The 25,232-nt window shown below is 40.1% G+C and overlaps 3 protein-coding genes across 3 annotated transcripts; 1 reads left to right on the top strand and 2 right to left on the bottom strand.

Annotated features, from left to right (window-relative positions):
- Positions 1 to 1,425: 1,425 nt before the first annotated feature.
- Positions 1,426 to 10,787, top strand: LOC139480505 (high affinity choline transporter 1-like). The gene is made up of 8 exons (XM_071263595.1): positions 1,426 to 1,582; positions 4,050 to 4,157; positions 4,844 to 4,999; positions 5,853 to 6,001; positions 7,254 to 7,400; positions 8,515 to 8,644; positions 9,409 to 9,626; positions 10,347 to 10,787. Exons 1-8 carry the CDS (start codon positions 1,426 to 1,428, stop codon positions 10,785 to 10,787), a joined length of 1,506 nt encoding a protein of 501 aa, XP_071119696.1.
- A 3,920-nt stretch (positions 10,788 to 14,707) lies between these two features.
- On the bottom strand, positions 14,708 to 16,914 carry LOC139480207 (opine dehydrogenase-like). Its single transcript, XM_071263240.1, has one exon. It carries the CDS (start codon positions 16,912 to 16,914, stop codon positions 15,718 to 15,720), a length of 1,197 nt encoding a protein of 398 aa, XP_071119341.1. The 3' UTR covers positions 14,708 to 15,717.
- A 5,374-nt stretch (positions 16,915 to 22,288) lies between these two features.
- Positions 22,289 to 23,118, bottom strand: LOC139480101 (uncharacterized). The gene is made up of 2 exons (XM_071263118.1): positions 22,507 to 23,118; positions 22,289 to 22,324 (listed from the first exon to the last, which is right to left on the bottom strand). The coding sequence occupies exons 1-2, from the start codon at positions 23,020 to 23,022 to the stop codon at positions 22,304 to 22,306; spliced, it is 537 nt and encodes a 178-aa protein (XP_071119219.1). The 5' UTR covers positions 23,023 to 23,118; the 3' UTR covers positions 22,289 to 22,303.
- Positions 23,119 to 25,232: the final 2,114 nt, after the last annotated feature.

Here is a 25,232-nt window from a genome sequence, read left to right on the forward strand (position 1 = left end):
ATTTTGCAGTTTGCGGGTTGTTTTCAGTTCAGTAACGTTTTCATAACGTTCCTAGTTTTTGGTCAGATCAAATTTTCAAGCCTATACTTTCTTTTGCCCGGCAGTTTATATATATTGTGATAAGGATAGTAAGACTTCAGGCTACCCTTGCTATAATACTCCTTGCTCCATTTCAACCTTGTGCTTGCTGTTTTTTTATTGTTCTTGGCGTAGGCCCCGGGGATCAGGGTAAGAATACATCGGCGGCCCCAGCAATTGGTTGTAATGAAAGAATAACGCTCTCGGTTATACCTAACGGCGTGGGACGTAGCTTACACCATCAACATCTGTGAAAACAGTAACACAGTAGTGAACACAATAACCTATCAAACGTGTCCGGTTGTCTCAGTGTTTTCATATTGTTGACACTCAAGCAAGGATTTATTACCAAACGTGATGTGGGTGGTGGGTGTGGGTGTGGGTGTGGGCGGGTAAGATAACAAGGACATAATGCGTGTCAAACATGCTTGCTGTATTTATTGATTTCCTGTATTCTGCAGGAATGGGAATCGCTGACATGTCAACTTTCTCAATCTTAAAAAACATTTCAACTTTATCAACCTCAACACATCCCCACTTTCTCGACCTAAAAAAACACCCCTACTGCCTCCAACTTAAAATACATTCCCACTTTCTCCAACTTGAAATATATCCCTACTTTCTCCAACTAAAAATACATTCCTACTTTCACCAACTTGAAATATATCCCTGCTGTATCCAACTAAAAATACATTCCTACTAGCTCCAACTTAAAATACATCCCTACTTTCTCCAACTTAAAATACATTCCTACTTTATCCAACTTCAAAACACCTTTTTATGAATAATTCTTTTGTGCAAAATATCTGAATATCAAAGTATAGGTATATGTCATGGCACATGATCAGTATGTATGTATGTATGTATGTATGTATGTATGTATGTATGTATGTATGTATGTATGTATGTATGTATGTATGTATGTATGTATGTATGCATGCATGCATGCATGCATGCATGCATGCATGCATGCATGCATGCATGCCTGCATGCCTGCCTGCCTGCCTGCGTGCTTCCGTGCGTGCGTGCGTGTGTGTACATACATACACACACTCACTCAAACACGCACATATACACTCAGACACGCATACCCCCCCCAACACACACACACACATTATGGGAAAATAATATATTCAATTACATCTAATAGTATAAACGAGAGATAATATAGTTTCATTCAAGTACGATGCACATGTTACGAGCACCGTATAATCTCTCAAGCGTAATGCACATTATTGAACACATTTAACATGACCAGCAACTGTCTCCATTTGCTATTAACATCAGTCACTGCTAGATGCTGAACTGATATCTCCCCAGGTTTGTGTGCAGTAGCATCTAAGAACCATGGCAGTCAACATCCCAGGACTTGTTGCTGTGTTGGTGTTCTACGTCATCATTCTCCTCGTCGGCATCTTTGCTGGAAGAAAGAAACGGAGCATCAATGACTTCATGTTGGCCGGCCGTAGTATGAATTCGTTGGTGTCGGTGCTCTCAATAACAGGTAAACTATAATTTTGATGTCTGAAGGTTTTGCTATAGTTATTTTTCATTTAGTCATTTGTTGGTTTCACCATTCAAGGCCATAGCAACACTTTCAAAACGTTTTATGGTAGTTTGATGCATCAGTGACAAACATGATGTCTGATCGCACAGTTTGAGTAATTGGGTTCCAAATTCACTACACTTTATTTAATAACTATAATGAAATAAATACAAAGCGTCAAAACCATTTCCATATAATCATAAGAAACTAAAATCAAAGTCAATTGCACCATTCCGACCAGATCATTAGCTTTTTATTATGATTCTTTATTAAATAATGATGATACCAGCTGGTCGAGAAAAGCCGAGCTTCTTTTCTTGCCCCACATGTCGCACCCGTTAAAAACACACGACAAGGAAAGTCAATTGTTCACCTAACAAAACACGGGAAGGTGTGGTACAAGTTGAAATAGGGAATTGCACCGTACATAATTTTTGTCACTGATCGACTCTCCAGACTCAGCTCAGCTTTCTGATATTTTGTAGGCTTTAAATATTATTATATTAACAAGAGAAAACCCCTTTCTCGTTAACACTGAAAACGTGGGTTTACTGTACAGTACATGTTCAGCTTAAAAATCAAAAGGTATTTTAATTAAAAAACGATATTTTTAGTTCTGTAAACATTTCGTTCTAATTGATTTGAATTCATAGATATTATTACTGATCGAATTGACATTATTGATTGATTATTTGACTGATTATCTCATCTTTAAATTATTGACATTGGCTTTATAATGATACTGAACAAGGAAATATTTTTTTCTGAAGTTCTCATAACATCAATTTCGACTGTCCACTAATTGTAATCTTCACATAAATACACCAGTCCTTTATTCACGTGTGACCGTGTGAAGCCCATTTCTGGTGCCCCTCGCCGTGATATTGCTGGAATATTGCTAAAAGCGGCGTAAAACCATACTCACTCACTCACTCCACGTGTGACCCTTTTAAATGATTGTGAAATGCTGCACACAGATGTGAGTAATTACTTGTTCTGAATTATTCTCATACGTAATCACACACATACAAATCTCTCTGATCGAGCATTGATGGAACATAAATGGGAAGTTCCCCGTAATAGATATTAATTTAATACCTATTATCCTGAATATTATCTTGCATGTTATTGAATAGATCCTACAAATGGCCAGCATGTTACAAAATGGATTACACTTTTATATGTACAGCGTTGATGTATGTATGTATGTATGTATGTATGTATGTATGTATGTATGTATGTATGTATGTATGTATGTATGTATGTATGTAGGTATGAGAGAGAGTGTGAGTGAGTGAGTGAGTGTGTACTTCGGCCTCGTATCAGCATCGTCATACACATGCACATACATTGCACGCACACAGACACGCGCGCGCACATACACAAACACACACTCAAACACTCACATAAACAAACACACAAATATATATATTACATGGTGAAGAGTTGATCTGTATATATGTATAAGGCACGTTCATACATCATTTAAACATGCACGACTTTGGCAGCAATGAAACCTGCCCAAACTTGGCCTTGTGTTCTATAAAATGACAAAAACTGCAGCGGTTAAACCGTTTAATAAAAATGTCATATCAATGCTCCACGAGCTGTTGTCCATTTCTCGACCAACTCTTGACCATGTAATTAGTGACAAGAGTTAAACTGAGACACTGAGGCAGCGCCTGAAAACATTATTCTCTCTAGAACAAATATTCCCAGCACCCACCACCGACCCACCACTAGAATATTACTGGTTGGACACTTCAGAGGTTTTTATGCTACATTGGCTTCAGACAGTTACATGGGGCACGGGTGGCCCAGTCGACCTAGGCGCGTCGATCCGCTAGGCGCGGCGAACCTATGATTGTGGGTTCGAATCCCGGTAATAAAAGTGAGATTCAATAAAGTGGAATTGCTTCAGTTTATTTGTCGTGATAGAAGTGAGATTCAATAAAGTGGAATTGGTTCAGTTTATTTGTCGTAATAGAAGTGAGATTCAATAAAGTGGAATTAGTTCATTTTATTTGTCGTAATAGAAGTGAGATTCAACAAAGTGGAATCGATTCAGGGTATTTATCAGAATAGAAGGGAAATCATGGAGCGTTCAAACAATAGAATGACTTCACAGATGTGTTTTAACAGAATAGAAGAGAGATTTCATACACTGGAAAATCGAGAATATGCTGTTAGCGGTTTCTATATATATTGTGTCAAAAACCTACATGTGGTAATATGTAAATAGATGTTTTTGATATTACACATGCGATGGTCATACCATTGTGGCCACTAAAAGAAGCAGTGCCATGCCAACTCACCTATTTTGCTATCAAGAAACGGATAACAATTGCTAACGGGATATATTTTACCCGATTTGATGTGGCATGCATTACATCAGCATATTGCCTAGGTTTGTTTTAATCTACAGCGACAGTTGTGGGCGGTGCATACATCAACGGAACTGCCGAGTCCATGGCATTCCTGGGACTGGCATGGTCACTGGTGCCTCCTGGATTCTTTATAGGAGCAATGATCGGTAAGGGGAAGATTATGTATTTGCGACACATACAAGACATCTTCATTTCACGGTTATTCATTTAAAACATTGACAGTAAACAACAAAGCGGAATACAGACATGTTGTTGTTTGTTGTTTAACGCCGCATTCAGCAATATTCCAGCTACATGAATAGGACGGCGGTCTGTAAATAATCGAGTCTGGATCAGCCAATACAGTGGATGATATCATGAACATCGATCCACGCAATTTGGATACGATGACAAGCATCAACCAAGTCAGCGAGCCTGACCACCTGATCCTGTTAGTCGCCTCCTTCAGGGATGAATACTTTTTTTCAGAATGTAGGACTCAAAATTTCACACAAGAACACAGTATACAGGATTGCATAACACGGTGCACACACAAGCACACACCCACACATTTACACTCACACGCATACATACACACACTCACTCGATTCCCATAGAACAGTCGGGTATTGAAATTATAATCATCGTATTGCATTATAATCATTTTTTCATTGATATGGTTAACCAATATGTAAACAGTGCATAATTTGATAATTAATCTGATTTAGAACACCTGGTTTCATCACTGTTTGATATTGATTCATAAACACATGCTCATGATGTAGTAGGAATCGTACATGCTCATGATGTAGTAGGAATCGTACAATTGACTCTACTTTTCTTTTTCTTTCAGTGGCATTCGTGTATGCACCGAAATTACACAGGATGGATTGTGTTACTATGTTTGATCCCATGCAAAAGAAATACGGCAAGTATGTTGGAGGGCTGTTATTCTTCCCAGAACTGATGGGGGATCTGTTTTGGGCAGCGGCCATACTGGGAGCGTTAGGTAAGCAAACATCTACTGGAATGAAGTAGTGTGTTATAGCAACGCCTTTCATACACGTAGCTGTATCATTGTAGCAGGCCAAATGGAAATATTTATCGGGCAGCGGCGCGTCACCTTAAATCATGCGCGTCAGTCATTTTTATCCTTTTCCCCACACCATACGAAGCAGCTGCATAATAACATTGTATTATAGAGCCGAGTTGAATGTGCCTCGTTAGGTCAGACTTTTAAAAATTCTTTTTGATTTTGGTTGTGAAACATTTGGTAGCCTTTTTTTAATAAAAAGCTCGTATAATCGTCTTAAAGTTTTATTTGGGTCGGTAAGGTGATTAAAAATGACGATTTATTGTTTATTTTTTTCTGTTTTAGTCACATGATAATTATTGTGTATGTTTATTTTTATTGTCAAAGCGGTCTTTATTCCCCGGAATTATCCCCCTGAATTTTCGAGTTTTAAGTTCAGCAGATACGTAAATCAAGCAAGACAAATGTACGGCCTAATGTGTGTTGGTAATCTGAGCGGGAAATAAATAAAACGTATTCCATCCCCATCGCTTTCGTTTTCAATTAAAAATGTTCAAAAGGTCCTTAAAAATGTTCAAAAGGTCCTACCTTCCTCCTTGAGAGAAATGTGCTCGAGAAGTATTTATGCTTTGTTATGCGACCCAGTCGATGCAAATAGTGATTGTACATGAATATCAAATTATAAATATATTTATCATACCCGTCTATATACAAATATGATCTTGAATTGTAAATGGTAAGATCTGGGCCCCTCAAGTGTGTGTCACTGGAGCATTGTAAGAGTAGACTCACAAAGTTACCAGTGTATGGCTCCAAAACTGTTTACCAGGTTCAACGATGGCGATCATACTGGACGTGGACTCGTGGATCATGATCATAGTGTCTGGGGTGGTGGCAGCGGTGTACACGTGTTTCGGGGGACTCCTGTCTGTGGCTTACACAGACATCGTGCAGCTCATCTTCATTGTCATTGGTCTGGTATGGTAATAAGCTGCCTGGAAAAAGAGAGTATACACCTTTGTCTGATGGTGGTTAAAAATGAAACAAATAAAAAAGATTATTCGATGCTGATGTATTTCATAGGGGTATCATAGTTGTGTTTTGGACCTTAAGTTTTCAGTTTTTCGGCATGTTTTCAGTCTAGGAACGTTTTGATAACGTTTGTATTTTGTTTTGACAAATCCTATTTTTAAATGTGTACTTTCTTTCCGGCAGCTGTGTGTATCGGGAGACTTCTCTGTGGGTCGAATAACAGTTTCATATAATTTAAGAATTGACTTCTATATGTGTGTTTGGTACATATAGCTGTGAGCTATAAACGGAAAATCCGATGTGCATACTTTCCTTTCATGTTAAAAAAGTAGCGGATTAATGCGCTGTGTGTACATCGGGCGTGGAACACGTGAAGTTATATAGTCTTCAGCCACCCATACGTGCCGTAAATGGCGACTATGCTTGTCGTAAGAGCCAACTAACAGGATCGGGTGGTCATGCACGCTGACTTGGTTGATCGTATCCCAATTACGTAGACAAATGCGCATGATATAAATCACTGGATTGCCTGGTCCAGACTCGATTTTTTACAGACCGCCGTCACATAGCTGAAATATTGCCGAGTGCAATAAACAATAAACAAACAAACAAAACATCGGGCGTGGCTTAATTTGTTTAGGTTTATTGACAAATACATGCAATCACAAATACTTAGCAAATCAAATGCCATGTAATCACTTGCAATTTATTATTTTATTTACAATGTAAAGTTAGCTATCGAACAGCAACATGTGGATGTATGATTTGTGTGATAAAAACACAGGGCACTACAATGCTAACTATTATAATTAATTGTACGGGTGACATGTGCAGACAGAGAATTCCATTTGGACCTATCAAGACCACACGCTACTTTGAGGTCTGTCAGTCTATAGATATGACTCGATGACTGTCTTTAAACAACCTGACATGGAAGAATATTTAATAGCTTGGGAAATGTGGCATATTGACTTATTTTTTGGTATTTATTTGTAGACCTACCTGTGAATGTCTTCTTTGAGGGGCATTCAGAAGTTAGAGTACTAAGTAAGGATACGATATACTGATGAACAACTTCTTTATTCCAACAATTAGGAGCGACGTTTCGTTGTAGGTTTTAACACCGTTATCAGTGATATCAGAACCCACGTGTGAATGGCAAGAAACCTATATATAACTGTATAACTGATCATTCCAGATTGTAAGCTTCCCTTTTGCGATGAACCACCCGGCAGTAGATTTCAGCAGAGTGAGTTCCACATGGACTGGTGCAGTTCCCGTTGCCCTGACGGGATCTTACATTGACGTGTGCCTGTTACTTGTCTTTGGAGCCATACCATGGCAGGTATTAAACTACATACATGTCAATTTTAAAACTTAAATATAAAAATATTTGTTAGTGAGTGAGTATGGTTTTACGCCGTTTTTAGCTTTATTTTAGCAATATCATGGCGGGGGACAACAACATTTGGGCTTCACACTTTGTAACCATGTTGAGAATGGAACCTATTGTTTTGTTTTCAACAATAGCGTGTTTCAATTTATGTTGGTTGTTTTGTTTGTTAGTTGTTTAACGCCGCCGCACTCAGCAATATTCCAGCTATATGACGGCGGTATGTAAATAATCGAGTCTGGACAAAACAATCCAGTGATTGACATCATGAGCATCGATCTACGCAATTGGGATGCGACGACATGCATCATCCAAGTCACCGAGCGTGACCACCCGACCCCGTTAGTCACCTCTTACAACAAGCATTGGTTGCTGAACGCCAATTTTAACCCGGATCTTCACGGGTTTGTTTGGATTTAAGAAAATGGAATGACTAACACGTGTGAAAAAGGTGCTGATGTAAGAGTTAAACTCTACCTTAAGCCTGTGAAGATTCCTGGTAGAACTATATGTCTTCAGCAGCTTGTCGTGGTCCGACACTGTGGCTTGATCGAGTGTCATCGTATCCAGATTGCGTGGAATTTACCCATGATGTTTTGACTTGTCTGGACTTAATTATGTTTATAGTCATATAGATGGAATGGTATTGATTGTGACGTTCAACAACAAGCACATCTGATGTATTTGATGTTATAAGTATAAATAGACAAGGTCCTCTGTTCACATGAATGGTCACTAAAATATCCAAAGGTCTTTCCCTAATTTGAATTTGGACAATTCGTGAGGTCAAAATTAAATTCGATCGAAAATATGGCATTGGTTTAAGGTTAACATATAACACAGGTGCCCCCGCGCTCACCGACCAAGGATAAACCGTGAACAGTAACGGAGTCACAAACATCATATGAAAAAACATATGTACCCCAAAGACATGTATCTTTCGTCTCAACGTTTCTGTCCTCCAACATTTCCTCCATCTATTTTCAAACAATTCTGTAACTTGCTAGGCATTGATAAAGTTGAGGATTATTCAAAACGGCGTGAAATCCTACTCTCATCTTTACAGGCATTCTACCAACGTGTTCTGGCATGCAAAACAGCCCATGTGGCCCGAATGTCCATTGCTTTAGCATCGGTTATGATACTAGTCCTTGGAGTTCCTCCTGTCTTCATGGGTGCTATTGGAGCTGCTACTGGTATGGTAGTTATCATATTGTGAACACATACAACGTTCAAAAATGATTTACTGAAGGAATGAACTTAACTACTGGTCAAAGGAAGTATATATTTGAAAACTGGATTTGACCAAAATATTATATATATCTATTGTGAGATATTCATTGACATGATGTTTGTGATCCCCGTAGCAAAAACACAACCGTTAAAACATTCCTTATATGTTTCATGTTTAGCTACCATCAAACGTTCTGTTGTCAGGCAGTTCACACTGAAACCGTCAACACGAACGAACACGTTCTAATATCAGCTGTGACTACTTTTTCACCTGTGAATCTCATAAATATGAAATAATAGGCAAAGCATCTAGCGAGGGTCATGTCTGGGGGCCTTTCATAAATCTGCACATTTCTCTCGTGTGCCCAACAAGAGAAACACAAGTTATTCGCGTTGATTTGGGAAACACTTTCATCTTATAGAAAATACGGACAGCAATATATTTTATTAAATCGGTGTTTTGTGAATTGGGGAGATATTTAATCGAATCTATTTATGCTTATTACACAGTTCATGAAGCTATGTTCACAAAACCATATCAAGGCAACATACGAAGAATTTGTGGTGAAGGAGAGTAGGTGTGCCTGGGAGATCAGCACAATGCTCAGAAGCCACGTGCTGCGTACATTCCTAACAGTATCATTTTTACTTTACTTCTTGGACTCACATAACAATAGACGGCAATGTATAGTCAGTTTATTTATGTGGCTTTGTCATGTGATTACAGATTGGAACCAGACATCGTATGACGGAGTGATTCCTTTCCCTCCTGAGATGCAAAGCTCAATCCTGCCTCTCGTCCTCAATTACCTGTGCCCACTTCCGGTTTCCATGATCGGTCTGGGGGCAATTTCTGCTGCAGTCATGTCGTCTGCTGACTCCGTGAATCTGGCAGCGTCGTCTGTAGCGGCAAAGAATATTTATAGCGATATATTTCGACCAAATGTAAGTTGTGGTGATAATATTGATACTATGATAATTACGTAATTGGATAAAATAACACAAGGAAAGAGGGATGTCTGAAGCCTATTCTTGGTTTCAACCGATGTTGTATGGCTGGATTATTGCCAGAACGACGTTCATCTAGAAGGAAAATATTGTGAAAACTCTCTTTATGGAGTTTGAAAATATTTCTTTTTCTTTAAACTGTGACAATGAACTCTCCTTAAACTATCCTCTCTTACACAACTTTCTCAATACAACGACATTAATTCATGTTTAAATTTGATTCACAGGACTCAATAAGCATTCAATGTAACCCAAATGGCGAAATAAGAAAGGAGATTGTTCCAGTCCGATGAAATATTTGTTTAAAGAGGGTATGGATATTCAGATCTGAGTCGTTTTTCTCAAAGACAATATATTTCTGCTGGTCTAACAATTGTTAAACACGTGACACAGGACACGCTATCCTTACGAAATGTCCTCCATTTTGAAGCAGTCGCGGATTTAAGACCAGGTTTAAGACAACCCGTCTGCACCTAGCTTAACTCCCATTCTCTGTTACTAACCATCTGGAATGGGAGAATGGGATGAAAACTTCGTATACATCGAGATGATATAATAGACGATGAGTTTGAGTAGCCATTTTACCCATTAGCATGTCCTTTGTCACGCGATCACCAAATTGAGCAGATAATCTAGTATTCGTCCATGTCATTTCAGGCGAGTGATCGCGAGGTTGTGTGGGTCATGAGAATCTGCAGCCTTCTCTTTGCTGGCGGTGCATGTGCTTTAGCTATTGTCAGCAAAAGCGTCTACGGTCTTTTCGTAGCATGTGGTGACCTGATGTACGTTATTCAGTTCCCCCAGTTTACCTGCGCCCTGTGGGTGAGTTGGGCAAACGGCTATGGATCATTTATTGGCTTCATCGTGGCTCTGATATTGAGAATAGGAGCAGGCGAGCCTCTTCTGAACGTTCCACCTTTCATCCACTTCCCACTTTACGACGACGTGTACGGCCTGACTTTTCCCTTTAGAACACTCATCGCTATCATCAGCTTTGCTACAATATTGGGCGTGTCTGCTGTCACCAAGGTGATGTTCAGGAATCGGATTCTGCCGTCCAGATTTGACGTTCTGAATGCTTCAGGGCAAAATACATAAGTGGACAAGAAAACCGGCAACCAGACTGCAAAATATCTCCTTCCTTTGAAGACATCGCCTCACAGAACCTTTTGAAAGACTTGTCCGTGCTTGTATTCATCCACGAACCGCCAGTAGAGTACAGTAAACTACGGTTATAACGAACTCAAAGGGACTACTAATTTTAGTTCGTTATAAGCATGTACATGTATACAGCTTAACTACAGCAAATAGACGGGACCAAAAACGTTTGTTCGTTATATCGATCAGTTCGTTATAAGCGTGTTCGTTATAACCGTAGTTTACTGTATATGAAAAGGCCTACATACGAAAAACAAACTACCTCATGAAGAAACCGTGATATGGAGTGGAGTGAACAAAAACTGTAGCTTGGATACGCATTCCCATAGCCTTGTAAATGTGTTACATCGTGTAGTTCATCTACGGTGTACAATTTTCATTAAACTACAACTGATTGTACATGGTGTTCCTGCTTGTACACACAGTCGCCTTCTGTAGTTGCTTCTAGTTGCACCAAGAGCACCACAACAAGACATGTACGTGTCTCACACATTGATTGCCTATCGGCTGAACATTAAGATGTACTACACAATAGCATGGTGTCACTTGGCGATACATCAGTATCACACATAAAAACAAGGTGCTCCTTACACACGCACTGAACCAGAAGAACCGAAGATTGGCATTTACAATTTACATGCATTACATTACCATGTATATGCACCACATACGTAATCAGGAGGCCCGTAGATTGACATTTACATGCACCCCACACTTAACCAGGAGGCCCGAAGATTACCATGTATATGCACCACATACTTAACCAGGAGGCCCGTAGATTACCATGTATATGCACAACACACATAACCAGGAGGCCCGTAGATTACCATGTATATGCACCACACACTTAACTAGGAGGCCCGTAGATTACCATGTATATGCACCACATACTTAACTAGGAGGCCCGTAGATTACCATGTATATGCACCACATACTTAACGAGGAGGCCCGTAGATTACCATGTGTATGCACCACATACTTAACGAGGAGGCCCGTAGATTACCATGTATATGCACCACACACTTAACTAGGAGGCCCGTAGAGTACCATGTATATGCACCACATACTTAACCAGGATGCCCGTAGATTACCATGTATATGCACCACATACTTAACTAGGAGGCCCGTAGATTACCATGTGTATGCACCACATACTTAACTAGGAGGCCCGTAGATTACCATGTGTATGCACCACATACTTAACCAGGGGGCCCGTAGAATACCATGTGTATGCACCACATACTTAACCAGGGGGCCCGTAGAATACCATGTGTATGCACCACATACTTAACCAGGAGGCCCGTAGATTACCATGTGTATGCACCACATACTTAACCAGGAGGCCCGTAGATTACCATGTGTATGCACCACATACTTAAACAGGAGGCCCGTAGAATACCATGTGTATGCACCACATACTTAACCAGGGGGCCCGTAGATTACCATCTATATGCACCACATACTTAACCAGGGGGCCCGTAGATTACCATGTGTATGCACCACATACTTAACTAGGAGGCCCGTAGATTACCATGTATATGCACCATACACTTAACCAGGATGCCCGTAGATTACCATGTATATGCACCACATATAGATTGACATTTACATGCACCACACACTAAACCATGATGCCCGTAGATTGACATTTACATGCACCACACACTTAACCATGAGGCATGTAGATTGATATTTACATGCACCACACACTAAACCATGATGCCCGTAGATTGACATTTACATGCACCACACACTTAACCATGGGGCTCGTAGATTACCATGTATATGCACCACATATAGATTGACATTTACATGCACCACACACTGAATCAGGAGGCTCTTAGATTACCATGTATATGCACCACACACATATCCAGGAGGCCCGTAGATTGACATTTACATGCACCACACACATAACCATGACGCCCGTAAATTGATATTTACATGCACCAGACACTGAACCAGGAGGCCCGTACATTGACATTTACATGCACCAGACACTGAACCAGGAGGCCCGTACATTGACATTTACATGCACCAGACACTGAACCAGGAGGCCCGTACATTGACATTTACATGCACCACACACTTAAGCAGGAGGCCCTTAGATTACCGTGTATATGCACCACAAACTTAACCAGGAGGCCCGTAGATTGACATTGACATGCACCACACACTGAATCAGGGGGCCCGTAGATTGACATTGACATGCACCACACACTGAATCAGGGGGCCCGTAGATTGACATTGACATGCACCACACACTGAATCAGGGGGCCCGTAGATTGACATTGACATGCACCACACACTGAATCAGGAGGCCCGTAGACTGACATTGACATGCACCACACACTTAATCAGGGGGCACGTAGATTGACATTGACATGCACCACACACTTAATCAGGGGGCCTTTGGGAGACACTTATATGTACTATACATTGCATAAACAAACCAGCGGTTAGACTAACTAGGGTTGATTGATAAATTCTGCAACATACACGCACACATCATTATTTTGTCTCATGTACTACGTTGTCTGTAACATACACACACAGTATTTGTTTAAAGTACTACAGTGTCTGTAACATACACGCACACATTATTTGTTTTATGTACTTCAGTGTCTATAACATACACGCACACGTCATTATTTGGTTCATGTACTACAGTGTCTGTAACATGCACGCACACATTATTTGTTTAATGTACTACAGTGTCTGTAACATACACGCACACATAATTATTTGATTCATGTACTACAGTGTCTGTAACATGCACGCACACATTATTTGTTTAATGTACTACAGTGTCTGTAACATACACGCACACATAATTATTTGATTCATGTACTACAGTGTCTGTAACATGCACGCACACATTATTTGTTTAATGTACTACAGTGTCTGTAACATACACGCACACATAATTATTTGATTCATGTACTACAGTGTCTGTAACATGCACGCACACATTATTTGTTTAATGTACTACAGTGTCTGTAACATGCACGCACACGTCGTTATTTTGTCTCATGTACTACAGTGTCAATAACAAGTCCGCACACATAATTATTTTTCTCATGTACTACAGAGTATGGAACTCGAACGCACACATAATTATTTGCCCCATGCACTACAGGGTATTTAACTTACACCACACACTTGTATCACTAAAAGGAAATATTTCTCTATCTCCTTGCATTAAGTAGAAAGACTGCTAGCTTATCTCATTAAGGAAAATTACACTTATCCTTATATGTGTTTCCGTTAGATATTACTTGTCAACAGCAAAGTTTGCGATCGACAAATGAATTAATATATAGCTGTATGCAAACGTAGATATCTCTATGTGAGCTGGATAAACCACCCAAGCAGGGTGTACATGCACGTCACCAATTAATAACCAAACCGCTATAAGTGTAAATAATATCAATGCTATTTTGAAAGAAACTTAAAGGTCCATGGTCGTTCTTGCTGGGACATTAATAACTTAACTACCCAAGTCTAATTGGGTCATAACAGCAGTCATTAATGATTACAGTGAGCAAAGCATTTTGTGCCATGTTGCCATTTCCTCACATACATTGTACATTGTACAAACGGAATAGGTTGTTCCCGCCATGAGGGGTATAATGTTTCTTGGTATCTTCAAAATATTAATAAGTACTCCTTTCAATTTCCAAGCCTGGCGACCTTTTTTAAACGGTCGGTATCTAAATGGTCGCGCTCGACTCCGTTGTAATTGAGGTGCCTTGTCATTTTCACTGAGCAAGACAATAAGACAGGGAACGTGTGCAACGAAGTTATTTAATGTTTCGAATATATGAGACACATCAGGAGAAGAAAGTCGGACTGTTATCATTAAACATGAATACATGATTGAAAAATAAAAAGTTATGACATAATTGAACTTACATAAGAAAATTGTAACCTGGAAGTTAGTGTGTTTGTTGTTTAACGCCTCACTCGGCAATAATCAAGTTACAGTGCTCCGTATTTATCATGGTCCTGGTTATAATGCCACCCTGGTTATAATGCCGCCCTGGTTATAATGCCACCCTGGTTATAAGGCCGCCCTGGCTATAATGCCACCCTGGTTATAATGCCGCCCTGGTTATAATGCCGCTCTGGTTTTAATCCCAGCGTGGTTATAATGCCACCCTGGTTATAAGGCCGCCCTGGTTTTAATGCCACACTGGTTATAATGTCACCCTGTTTATAATGCCTATGCCGATGCTTTTCAAACGTTAAATTCCCTGGCTATAATGTCAGTTTGGCAAAAAAGAAAGGGCAATGTGTTTAATCTTTTGGGGATAATTCCCTCTTTTAAATCAACACATTAATTGCCTTGATCTCAGCGAATCATCACACAGAAATTCAAGTCCCAATACCATAAACTCCAGCTTAATCATTGTGTTGACAATAAACTGGCCCCAATGAAAATGATGTGATGACACCATCAACGTCTGCGTGCAAACACTGTATATGGTGGAGGTCTGTAAATAATCGATTCTTGACCAGGAAATCCATTCATTGACATCATGAGCATCGATCTATGCAAATTGGATACGAAGAAATTTTGTCAAGCAAGTCACCGAGTCTGATCACCCGATTCCTTTTATCGTCTCTTTCGAAAAGAATGGGTTGCTGAAGCTTCGGGGATCCGGGGAAGACACATATCAGGATATCACTGAACACATGTATACCACTAATGTATCACTGATATTATGGCTAGCAACAGAGATGTATTCTTGTATCCACCAAAACGTCAATTCTTAAAAATATAATTGAACACTAGCATGTATTGATAAGTTACACTGATACCTCAAAATAAATAATGTTTGTTCGTATTAGTCAAGTCCTCTGGATATCACAGACCCATCACTGCACGGAGATCTTTTAGTGACGTAATTCCATAAACTTGCGGTGCTCTGGTCTCAAAAAGATGTCCCCCGGTCAGTTCAGTTCCTTCAATGAACACTTTGCCAAGTTTTTGCTGTCCCCATCTGATAAGTTCATCAATCACCGGTGTTTTTAAACCAACAATCTTTGCCAAACCTTTGACGACAACAAGCCCAAAAGGAACATCTTCAGAGAGATAACGATGTTTAAAATCTGGCACATATCCTCCCTTGACTTCTTTCATTGGATGAACCATTCCTTCGTAGGCTTTGTTGGTGACAAGTGCAGTCTTTAAGCTGCATGGGTTTGATATTGCAGACCCATAGCTTTTAACGAGCCACGTGTGCATAGGTAAGCATCCTCGAAAGTCCACGCCAGTCCGTTTTGATATTTCTTTTGCAATCCCCTGAACTTCATCATCCAGATCAGTTACACATTTTGCTTGAAAGTCATCAGTTCCTTGGTAGAAAAGAGGTTTCTCTGATAAGGGAATACCGTCCCAGTATTTCCATCGACCATACATCAGGCCTGGGTGAACCACGGCGAACATAAGGCTATGTTCCAGGAAATGATTTGTTTTGTTAAAAACAGGAGGACTTCCCAATACGGACTGCAATAGCTCTATGGGGTTTAAGGTACCCTTCGAGGAATCTTGAATGACTGCCACATCCACATAATTCTTTACCCCAATGATTTTAACATTTCGGCCATATTCAACTATCCTACAAGCCCAAGGAAAGGTTGTCGCTGACAGCACACTGACAAACTGGGACTTAGCTTTCAATATGTGACGAGTCTGAAATTCAAATCCAGGTAGTCCGGGAAAGCCTACGATGATTGTTCGGTAGCGTATGTACGGTTCTATGGCTCTTAGATATTCTTCATGGGAAAACGCAGGTACCGTGATCAGGATAATGTTGGCCCCCGGAACAACATCTGCTGGGTTTTTAGAAATCTTGTTTGGCCTCGACCTGATTTCGGATTCGTTTGGTAGTAAACAATACAGCATTCCATTTTCCATGGCTTTGTTCCAGATCTCAGCCTCGTCCTGATATAGTGTCAGTACATTGGTCTCCGTGTTCTCGCGTGAAGATAGGATGCTAGCAAGAACATGCGCACCATTGCCACCTCCACAAATCACGATTTTCTGTACTTTCGATGACATTTCTTCTCTGAAATAACATAAAATGAAGTGAGCAGGTACACGTAGTCATTTATTCACAACCAATGATATAATAAAATTTTGATAAGTTTTCTTTCAGTTATTTGGTAAAAACTAGAACAGGATGAAGAGACGATTTTTAAAATAACAACAAATTCCTCGTGAGAAGTCAAACTTTCTCTCAATCAGTAATACATTACGTACGAATACACGTACGATTCATTTGGTGGAATCGTCGTTAACCTAGATGGATATGCATGGCAATTTATGCCTTATTGTAGAATCACAACCAATCACGATATTAGATTAAATAAACTACAACTCATTTTAATTGAAATAGAAATATATGGGTAATTAGTAACGTGATATTAGGTTTGATACAACTGTTTGTTGTCTTAGTAAAGCAGGCTACATGGACCATAGAAACATGAACTGGTAACACTGGTGGGTCACGCCACTTCTATGTGTATACATTTATTTGAAATATCAATCAGTAGGTAAGTCAACTGAATTTACTGTTTTGCGTTTTAAGAGAGAATAGAAAATTAGATTGATCAAAACGTATTCCAAATACACTGAGTTATAGGACAATAAAATGAACTGATTAAAGTGTAAGTGTATATTTTCTGTACATAAGATGTCGAACATGTGAAATCTCACCGTTCAGTGTGTGGAGGAGCCCAACAACAGCCGACGGTCGTCAGCGTGAAACAAAACAGGAAAGCAGTGGATGTACACTTTGAAAGGGCATGCGCTGGCCTTTCCTGATGGAGCATTGTTTAATTCAATTACACGGATCTAACAAGGCCGAAGCGGCTTGCGATAAGAGGTCCGGTAGCTGCACTGCATCTGGGTTTTCATGTTCGACTATTCTACACTACCATTCGAAACTAACCTCCCCTCATTCGCGATCCTGGCGAAATCATTAAGTGTTGTTTTCAAGGTTCGACGATCAATGGCCAGTGGATCGCGACAGAATGTTATTTCGATCGTGATCTTCAAAGTGATCGAATCAATAGGATCGCGACCGACGGGGCGATATTTATTATTTGTAAGTAATCGTGACGATACAATTGAAGCTAATTAAGTCATATTTTTTTATGCCGGCACTATACCTGTGCGCTTTGTGCATTTGTTTCAGTGCATTCGTTTCGTTAATTTACCTGTCGAACAATAGTATTAGATACTTCTAATAAGTTTTAATTCTTGTTAAACCTTACGGATAAATTGTTTGATAGGCATTACTTAGAAGTTGACGGATGACAAGGTAGACACAATTTTATTGATAACAACTTCTTTAATACTGTAAAAAGCGACGTTTCGGTATAGATCCTTATACAGTTGTCAAGCAATGCTGAATGAGGGACATAGTACAGAATATATATAGTAGGTGGAGGATTAACAGTAACAACAATTGCTTACATGAGTAGGATAACATACGTAGGTGTTGACAACAAAGGGATAATACTGCCACAACACGATGGACAGAGAACACATAGGTGGAAGCCAATGGGACATGAAGCCAATTAAACAGGATAAGTGATTATTGCTTGATGAGTTCATAGTAGGCGGATAGGATGAAATAACCTTGATCTCTGTTGATTGATGGCTTGTGGCGGCGAATGTGGACTGCTTCTGTTACTTTTCTTTAAGTGAAATCATGGAGGTTGTTGGAGAGGATTTGGACGTTCAAGTCATCCCTCTTGTCACACAGTCTTGTGAATTCATTCTGAATCTTTATGCACATAGATCTAAATTTGAAACAGATGAGGCGGTATCAATTCCCTTATTTTGCAAATTTGAAATTCAGGAGCATGCAATCTTGTTTCTGGTTTGGTCAAATGTTTCAAAGCAATATGAAGAACTATTCTCTCTTGGGCTCTCACGGTTTGTTGGATGCAATGTGTTAAGCTCATTTTCTGGTGACCCCAGCCGTGATATTGCTGGAATATTGCTAAAAGCGGAGTAGAACCATATCCACATAATCCCCTGTTTGCAGACCCTTCCATGAGGAAACGTTGCTGGAGTCTTTTGATTCCTTTGAACGACAATGAGAATTGTCTCGTGCAGTGAATTGTTCCTGAAGAACAAATGGCAACACATCTTACAAATGAATGTTATATTTTGGCCCTTAACCTTTCTTGTGATCATTGCTGCGTCGACTTTGTTGGTGATACCTGAAATAAAATCAATACATTAACGTTGGCAGTATGTGATTAGAAAGACTGCAAACGTCTAATATTTTGTCTTTACATCCACATGGCATTGTTGCATATAACAGTCGAATCCAATGGTTCTCTGGACATCCTATAAAGTCGACTGCAGTTAAGGTTATTAGATGAATGGTATATTTGTTCTAATATTCTAACTTTCATGCAAAGGATGGAGTACTGATTTTCAGAATAGAAATGTTGGTAGACACAATTGGAATTTCTGTTAATGTCCGATCTTTGCTGGCTAACTTGTGTCTTGTTGTGTCTCTTCAACATATACATCAACCCAAAAAGGATACATTCAACGCCATAGACATGACATGACAGGTCTTATGAAGGCTTTATGCAGAAGGTTTAGCTGAAAAGTTATCAAAATACGACAACTATTGCAACTTTTTGTGCCACATGAGTGAGTGAGTATGGTTTTAAGCCGCTTTTAGCAATATTCCAGCAATATCACCGCCAGAGTATTGCTACTAAACCACATGTTGCAGCAGTCCCGCCTGTGTTGGGCAGTTTCACTGTCTTTGCCCAAAGAGCTTTTTCTGTATGTTCAACATTTTTAGTAATATGGTACCAAGTTAATGATGTGTCTCGGGGTCAAACTGACCTCTAGCAGACAAACTGACTTGGGCCATGTAAATAAATATAAGCATTTTTAAATTCATTAAATCGCTTGTGAATGTATAAGCACGATCATGAGCATGGGTATGAATCACCAGCTGTTACCAGGTGTTTGAGAAAAACTGTGCGTTTCCTGTCCTGCCATTGGAACCTGTCACAAACACATGTAAAGGCAGATCATGTGTTCAACTGACAAAACATCGGAACATAAATTTAACTACAAGTCAAAATAGGGAATTGCATCGGACGTCATTTTTGTCACTGATGCGTCAAAAGATGAAGTGACAGCCTGTCGGCGGCAGTATATTTGTCAGAGGTATGTCGGTTATAGGGAAGATAAACTTTACTGAACGAAGTAGGAAACTTGACAGGTATAAATTATGTGTCAGTGTAAAATGGTAATACCATTAAGGGTCATTTTTGAAAGCTCAAGTAACTGATGACTTTGCTTTTATAACCAAAATGGTCTTTTCGCCCGTTACATGTCTATGGCCTTCTTTCTTCGAAACTTCTTGTATATAATCTTTCCGGTACATTCCAGTAAAAATCGAAGTTGATCCAGAAACTTCTCTTCTACGTGTACAATGTGGTGAATTACTTGACCTCCCGTTCCCGTAGGGACCTAGAATCAGAGTAGATTCACACCACCATATTACTGGTAGTGAAAGATGATTATATGTGATCGGGTAGCCAGTTTCTACGAATAAGCTGACACGTTGCTGATCATGCGTTCAGTTATTGGTTGGACTGTCCCAGAATCAATTAATTAGAGGTTGGCGGAATATTAGTGAAGCATATGATGTTAAATAAGGTTGGAGGTGTGGGACAAGAATGAAGCTTATTCACATTGTTACAGGCTTATGCCCGTCAGCTGTGCAGAAATGCAGACCTGCTCAACTACACAAGGTGCTTCACCAAGTGTGGTATGGTAAATGTTTTTTTCCAAATGTCACTGGTAAAAGTTTCACCTCAATTCTAGAACTGAGAATAAGTAATTGGATTGAAGTCAACGAAACAATACATGACCTCTGGGTTAAATACGGTAAAAGTTTGCCTACTTCAGCCAGGTACATTGCGCGTGGATGTCACGTGTGGAAGGTGGCGTGTAGTGTTCACTGACTGTGTTGAACCATTCGAGGTCTTCATTTTTTTCATTACACAGGCGAGCAGTTTTACATCTTGCTAAATATTGGCTCAAAAATTTGAGCTCACAAAGCATTGGAGTTTTTAGCCGATGAGCAAAGTTTATCTGAGTGATGTGTGGGAAGTTGCTGGTAAAGTTACAGTGGGGACCAAAAACTAAGCCAAGGAAAACGGAAGAAAAAGCAGTCACAGATGAAGATTCATTTAAGATAAGTATAGATGGTTATAATTTGAAACACTTCTGTATAACAACAATAACAAAACTTCCAAGTTGTATCATGTTTACTTTGGTCACAATTTTATATGGAATTGTATATATCAGGTAACGGATTAAAATGGACGTGTTTTTGACAGATTCGTGGCTTGACTTGAAGGAATGTTTACGCGTTTTATGAGTGTATTTATTTGTGATTGTTAATAAACCCGCTCGCTTGTCAGCTGCGGTGGGCAAAACCCTTGAAATGCGTATGTTGTGCATAAATAGTAATTACTCTACAACAGACCCAATTTGGGTTCTACGCTCTCTTTGTCAGAAATATCTAAATGAAATACTACAAGTGCTATTCTTGACTTTAAGAAAGAGTTCGATTAGGTTGATTGGAATACGTTATTCATTCGGCCTGCTAAACAGGGGGACTCATGGCAAAATATATATTATACTTAAGAATATGTATGAAAATGTCAACGCTTTTGTGAGAGTGGGAAATATGGCCATGTGTCTCCTCAGTGAAGGTGTAATGACGACAAATGTCTGTTAGACTTCGTCAGGGGACTTCGCGGACCAGTCCAATATCCGGATGCCTTTTCGTCGTAGATAAACGGTTACGATCTGCACGATGTGGTCTGGGATTGCCATTTTGCAGTCCACATTTTCTGCCGATAATTCTAGCGAATGGACGCAAATTGTCGTCAACATATTGCTGGCCAGCTAAATGTTCATTCACAATAACCAAATCAGCTGTTACAGTGGTTTATTAGTGAAAAGTAAATGGTTTAATTATAAGCATTGCTTTATAACTAACTGCGATAAAATGCATTGTCTAGCTGTACAATGTCAACCTATTCGTTAGTGAGTGAGTACGCTTGGTTTAACGCAGCTTTGAACACTATATCAGATATATCATGACGAGGTAGCTTGATGTGTGAAGAAAGCCCGACAGTTACTGTTACGGCGCTGACAAAACAAGAAAACCAATAAAGGCGACCCTTGGATTCAAACCAACGACAGCAGCTTTCTAATTAGCTGATTAGACCACTGGTCCACCCACGTCTTAGGTTTATTTTGCTGTGGAAAATACTAATTCGATGACGTGTTTGTTTCTCATATACCAAATTATACATGCATTTCCATTACAAATCCAGGTATGCAACACATATGTACAACAAAATCTTTCAGTGTTCATTTTTTTATTTCATTGACAAAGAAGTGCCATCTGAAAAGGAAAGCAAAGCTTCCGTAAAACAGTAACAACAATGATGTATGCACAGCTTTATAATGAAACAAGAGGATATATTGGGTCTAGTTTGCTTTGCTTATTAAAGTTAATGTTACATTGCGTTAAGTTATGTTCAAGAAACGTACATTAGAAATCGAAGTAGTGAGAAACAAGCTAACCTTGTCAGTTCCTTTGTTGAGGAGGTGGTGGCCTATCTTCGGGACCTGTGGATGCTTCACCCTTTTGTTCTCCGGTGCCTTCTTTTTCTTGACCTTCGGAACCTTCGGGACCTCTGGGACCTCCCGGGCCTCCCGGGCCTCCCGGGCCTTTTCTTTCTCGTCATCTGCTGCATTCTTGGCCTTCGCGACGTTCGGGACCTCTGGGACCTCCCGGGCCTTCTCTTCCTGGATTTTCTGGACCTCCGGGGCCTTCCTTTTCTTGACCTTTGGGACCTTTGGGACCCTCGGGACCCTCGGAACCTCCGGGACCTCCAGGGCCTTCATTTTCTTGTCGTCCGGGGCCTTCGTTTTCTTGACCTCCGGGACCTTCGGGACCTCCGGGGCCTTCTGTTGGTGGTGCTTGTCAGCGTGGTCGTGATTGTTTTTGACCTTCTGGACCTCCGGGACCTCCAGGGCCTTCATTTTCTTGACCTCCGGGACCTCCGGGACCTTCTCTTTCTCGTCCCCTGCCCGCATTCTTGGCCTTCGCGACGTTCGGGACCTTCGGGACCTTCGGGACCTCCAGGGCCTTACTTTTCTTGATTTTCGGGACCTTTCGGACCCTCGGGACCCTCAGAACCTCCGGGACCTCCAGGGCCTTCATTTTCTTGTCGTCCGGGACCTCCGGGGCCTTCTGTTGGTGGTGCTTGTCTGCGTGGTTGTGATTGTTCTTGACCTCCGGGACCTCCGGGACCTCCGGGACCTTCGGGGCCTTCTCTTTCTTGTCCTACGGGGCCTTCTCTTTCTTGACCTCGGGACGTTCGGGGCCTCCGGGGCCTCCGGGGCCTTTTCTTCCCTGATTTTCTTGTCCTCCGGGGCTTTCATTTTCTTGACCTTCGGGACGTTCGGGACCATCCCAAAGAGGATAGCACCAACATGTGGCAACACAGGAGGAGCGCCACTAGTACCAGGAAAGTCTTCATGTTTTCGAGTGATGCTCATTTCTCGACACAGCACAACTTTTATACACTTCCAGTCCTACACCAGATGGCTCCTCATTACATCGCAATTACTACTTGGAACTGTGTTATTCTTTGCATTGTCATCGAGATAAGTTTGCTAATTAAAACGTGACTTACCGGTTAAAGATATGTATTGCTCATTGTGTAGATAATTATCCTTAACTGGACAAAGACCGAACTGGACATATGCTATGATTAGCATGTTAGACTGCAGATAGGACTTCGGTGATTAAAGCGTCACGTTTCAATCGACGTGTAATTTTCTTATTACATAACCTAATGTGCACCTGTGACATAAGAAATTAATAAAAAAAAACTTGTTGAAAATATTGTATACAAAAGAGACATATTCTAAATTACATATTATGGATTTAAACAGATGGTGCTGTGAGTGAATGGAGCTTGTGGGTGGCTTTTTCTGCTTATGGTCATTTAAAAGGGCATATTTCATTACATACTCGAAATAATTACTTCTAACATTTCAAAATCTGTCCTATTCTTGAGGCAAATTCACAAAATACCATACAGTGTACGACTGCCAATGCCCGAATGCAAGTATGGCAGGGTAAGAAGATGGAAACTTGTGGTTTGTAAAGACTTACTGGAGAAGAAACAGGTTATTTTGAATTTTGTAGAGGCAACGTATACAATTTCGGCGGTTACAGTTTGTACAAAACCCCAACAGATGCAACATTGACCTCATTCTCTGATCAACAGAGTCGATCAAGTATCATTAGTGGTCATTATAAAAAAAGTCGACAAAAGACATTCCTTAATCATAAGAAATCTCTACTAAAAACTAAAAGCAGAGTCGATCCCGACTACATCATGAGCATGTGTTTATGAATCACTACAGTGATCATATCAGGTTTTCGAAAAGGGGTACGGGTCCGACCACACCCTTTGCAAACGTCACAAACACGTGCAAAGGCAAGTCAGATGTTCACTTGAATTGTATTGTGTAACTAATGCGTCACATTTGGAAATGTCCTGATGTCTACCATAAAATCATTTGAAAGCTTATCTGAGGCCATGAATGTTGTAACCCTGATCAAAGAACTTTTAAGTCATATGACGGTCTTTGAAATCTTCATAAAAATAGCATGCTCGATTGTTCCTAAAAAATTGTGATACACAATTTTCGTAGATTTGTCTTAAGACTTTGATTCTGTTAGCAGAAATAAATTATGGTCATGTTTCAAAGCACATGTTCTTAGCAGTAAAATTGGAATGTTAATGTGCTGTATGTATCAGAATGTAAAGGTCTGTGTGCGAAGTAACAGTACTGTTTCTGACACATTTTAAAGCAAAATTGGCGTTAAGCAAGGGTGCATTTTAAATCCGTTTTTGTTCTCCCTCTTTATCAATGAGTTTGCTCAACACATTCAGCAGAACTGTTCTGATGGGATCAAACTTCACCTGGAAACTATAAAGTTATTTCTTCTTTTGTTTGGCGATGGTATAGTTATGTTTTAAAGCACAATACCTTGACTACAAAAGCAAATTAATCAGCTGGAATGTTTCACTAAACTACAAACAGGCCACGCTAAGTTAAACTCCCACCTACACCAAATTAAAAAAAACCACCAAACCGGTAAATGCCCCCACTGCAACTTAAAAGAAACGTCTGAACACGTAATACTTATACTTCACACATTACCAGCAACACAGAACAACGCTCTATTCCACACTAAATTGCAACAATCCAATGACACTAGCAACGGT

This window comes from Haliotis cracherodii, unplaced genomic scaffold, assembly GCF_022045235.1.
Source record: "Haliotis cracherodii isolate W230 unplaced genomic scaffold, xgHalCrac1.p SCAF_4, whole genome shotgun sequence".
Classification (NCBI taxonomy): domain Eukaryota; kingdom Metazoa; phylum Mollusca; class Gastropoda; order Lepetellida; family Haliotidae; genus Haliotis; species Haliotis cracherodii.

Bases quoted from the DNA above. Each gene is read 5' to 3' on its own strand.
- LOC139480505 (XM_071263595.1), top strand. From the start codon at position 1,426: ATGGCAGTCAACATCCCAGGACTTGTTGCTGTGTTGGTGTTCTACGTC. The intron at 1,583-4,049 runs GTAAACTATAAT...TTTAATCTACAG, and splicing joins GTCGGTGCTCTCAATAACAG to CGACAGTTGTGGGCGGTGCA. The intron at 9,627-10,346 runs GTAAGTTGTGGT...ATGTCATTTCAG, and splicing joins GCGATATATTTCGACCAAAT to GCGAGTGATCGCGAGGTTGT.
- LOC139480207 (XM_071263240.1), bottom strand. From the start codon at position 16,914: ATGTCATCGAAAGTACAGAAAATCGTGATTTGTGGAGGTGGCAATGGT.
- LOC139480101 (XM_071263118.1), bottom strand. From the start codon at position 23,022: ATGCGGGCAGGGGACGAGAAAGAGAAGGTCCCGGAGGTCCCGGAGGTC. The intron at 22,325-22,506 runs GTTAGCTTGTTT...TTTCCTTTTCAG, and splicing joins TCAACAAAGGAACTGACAAG to ATGGCACTTCTTTGTCAATG.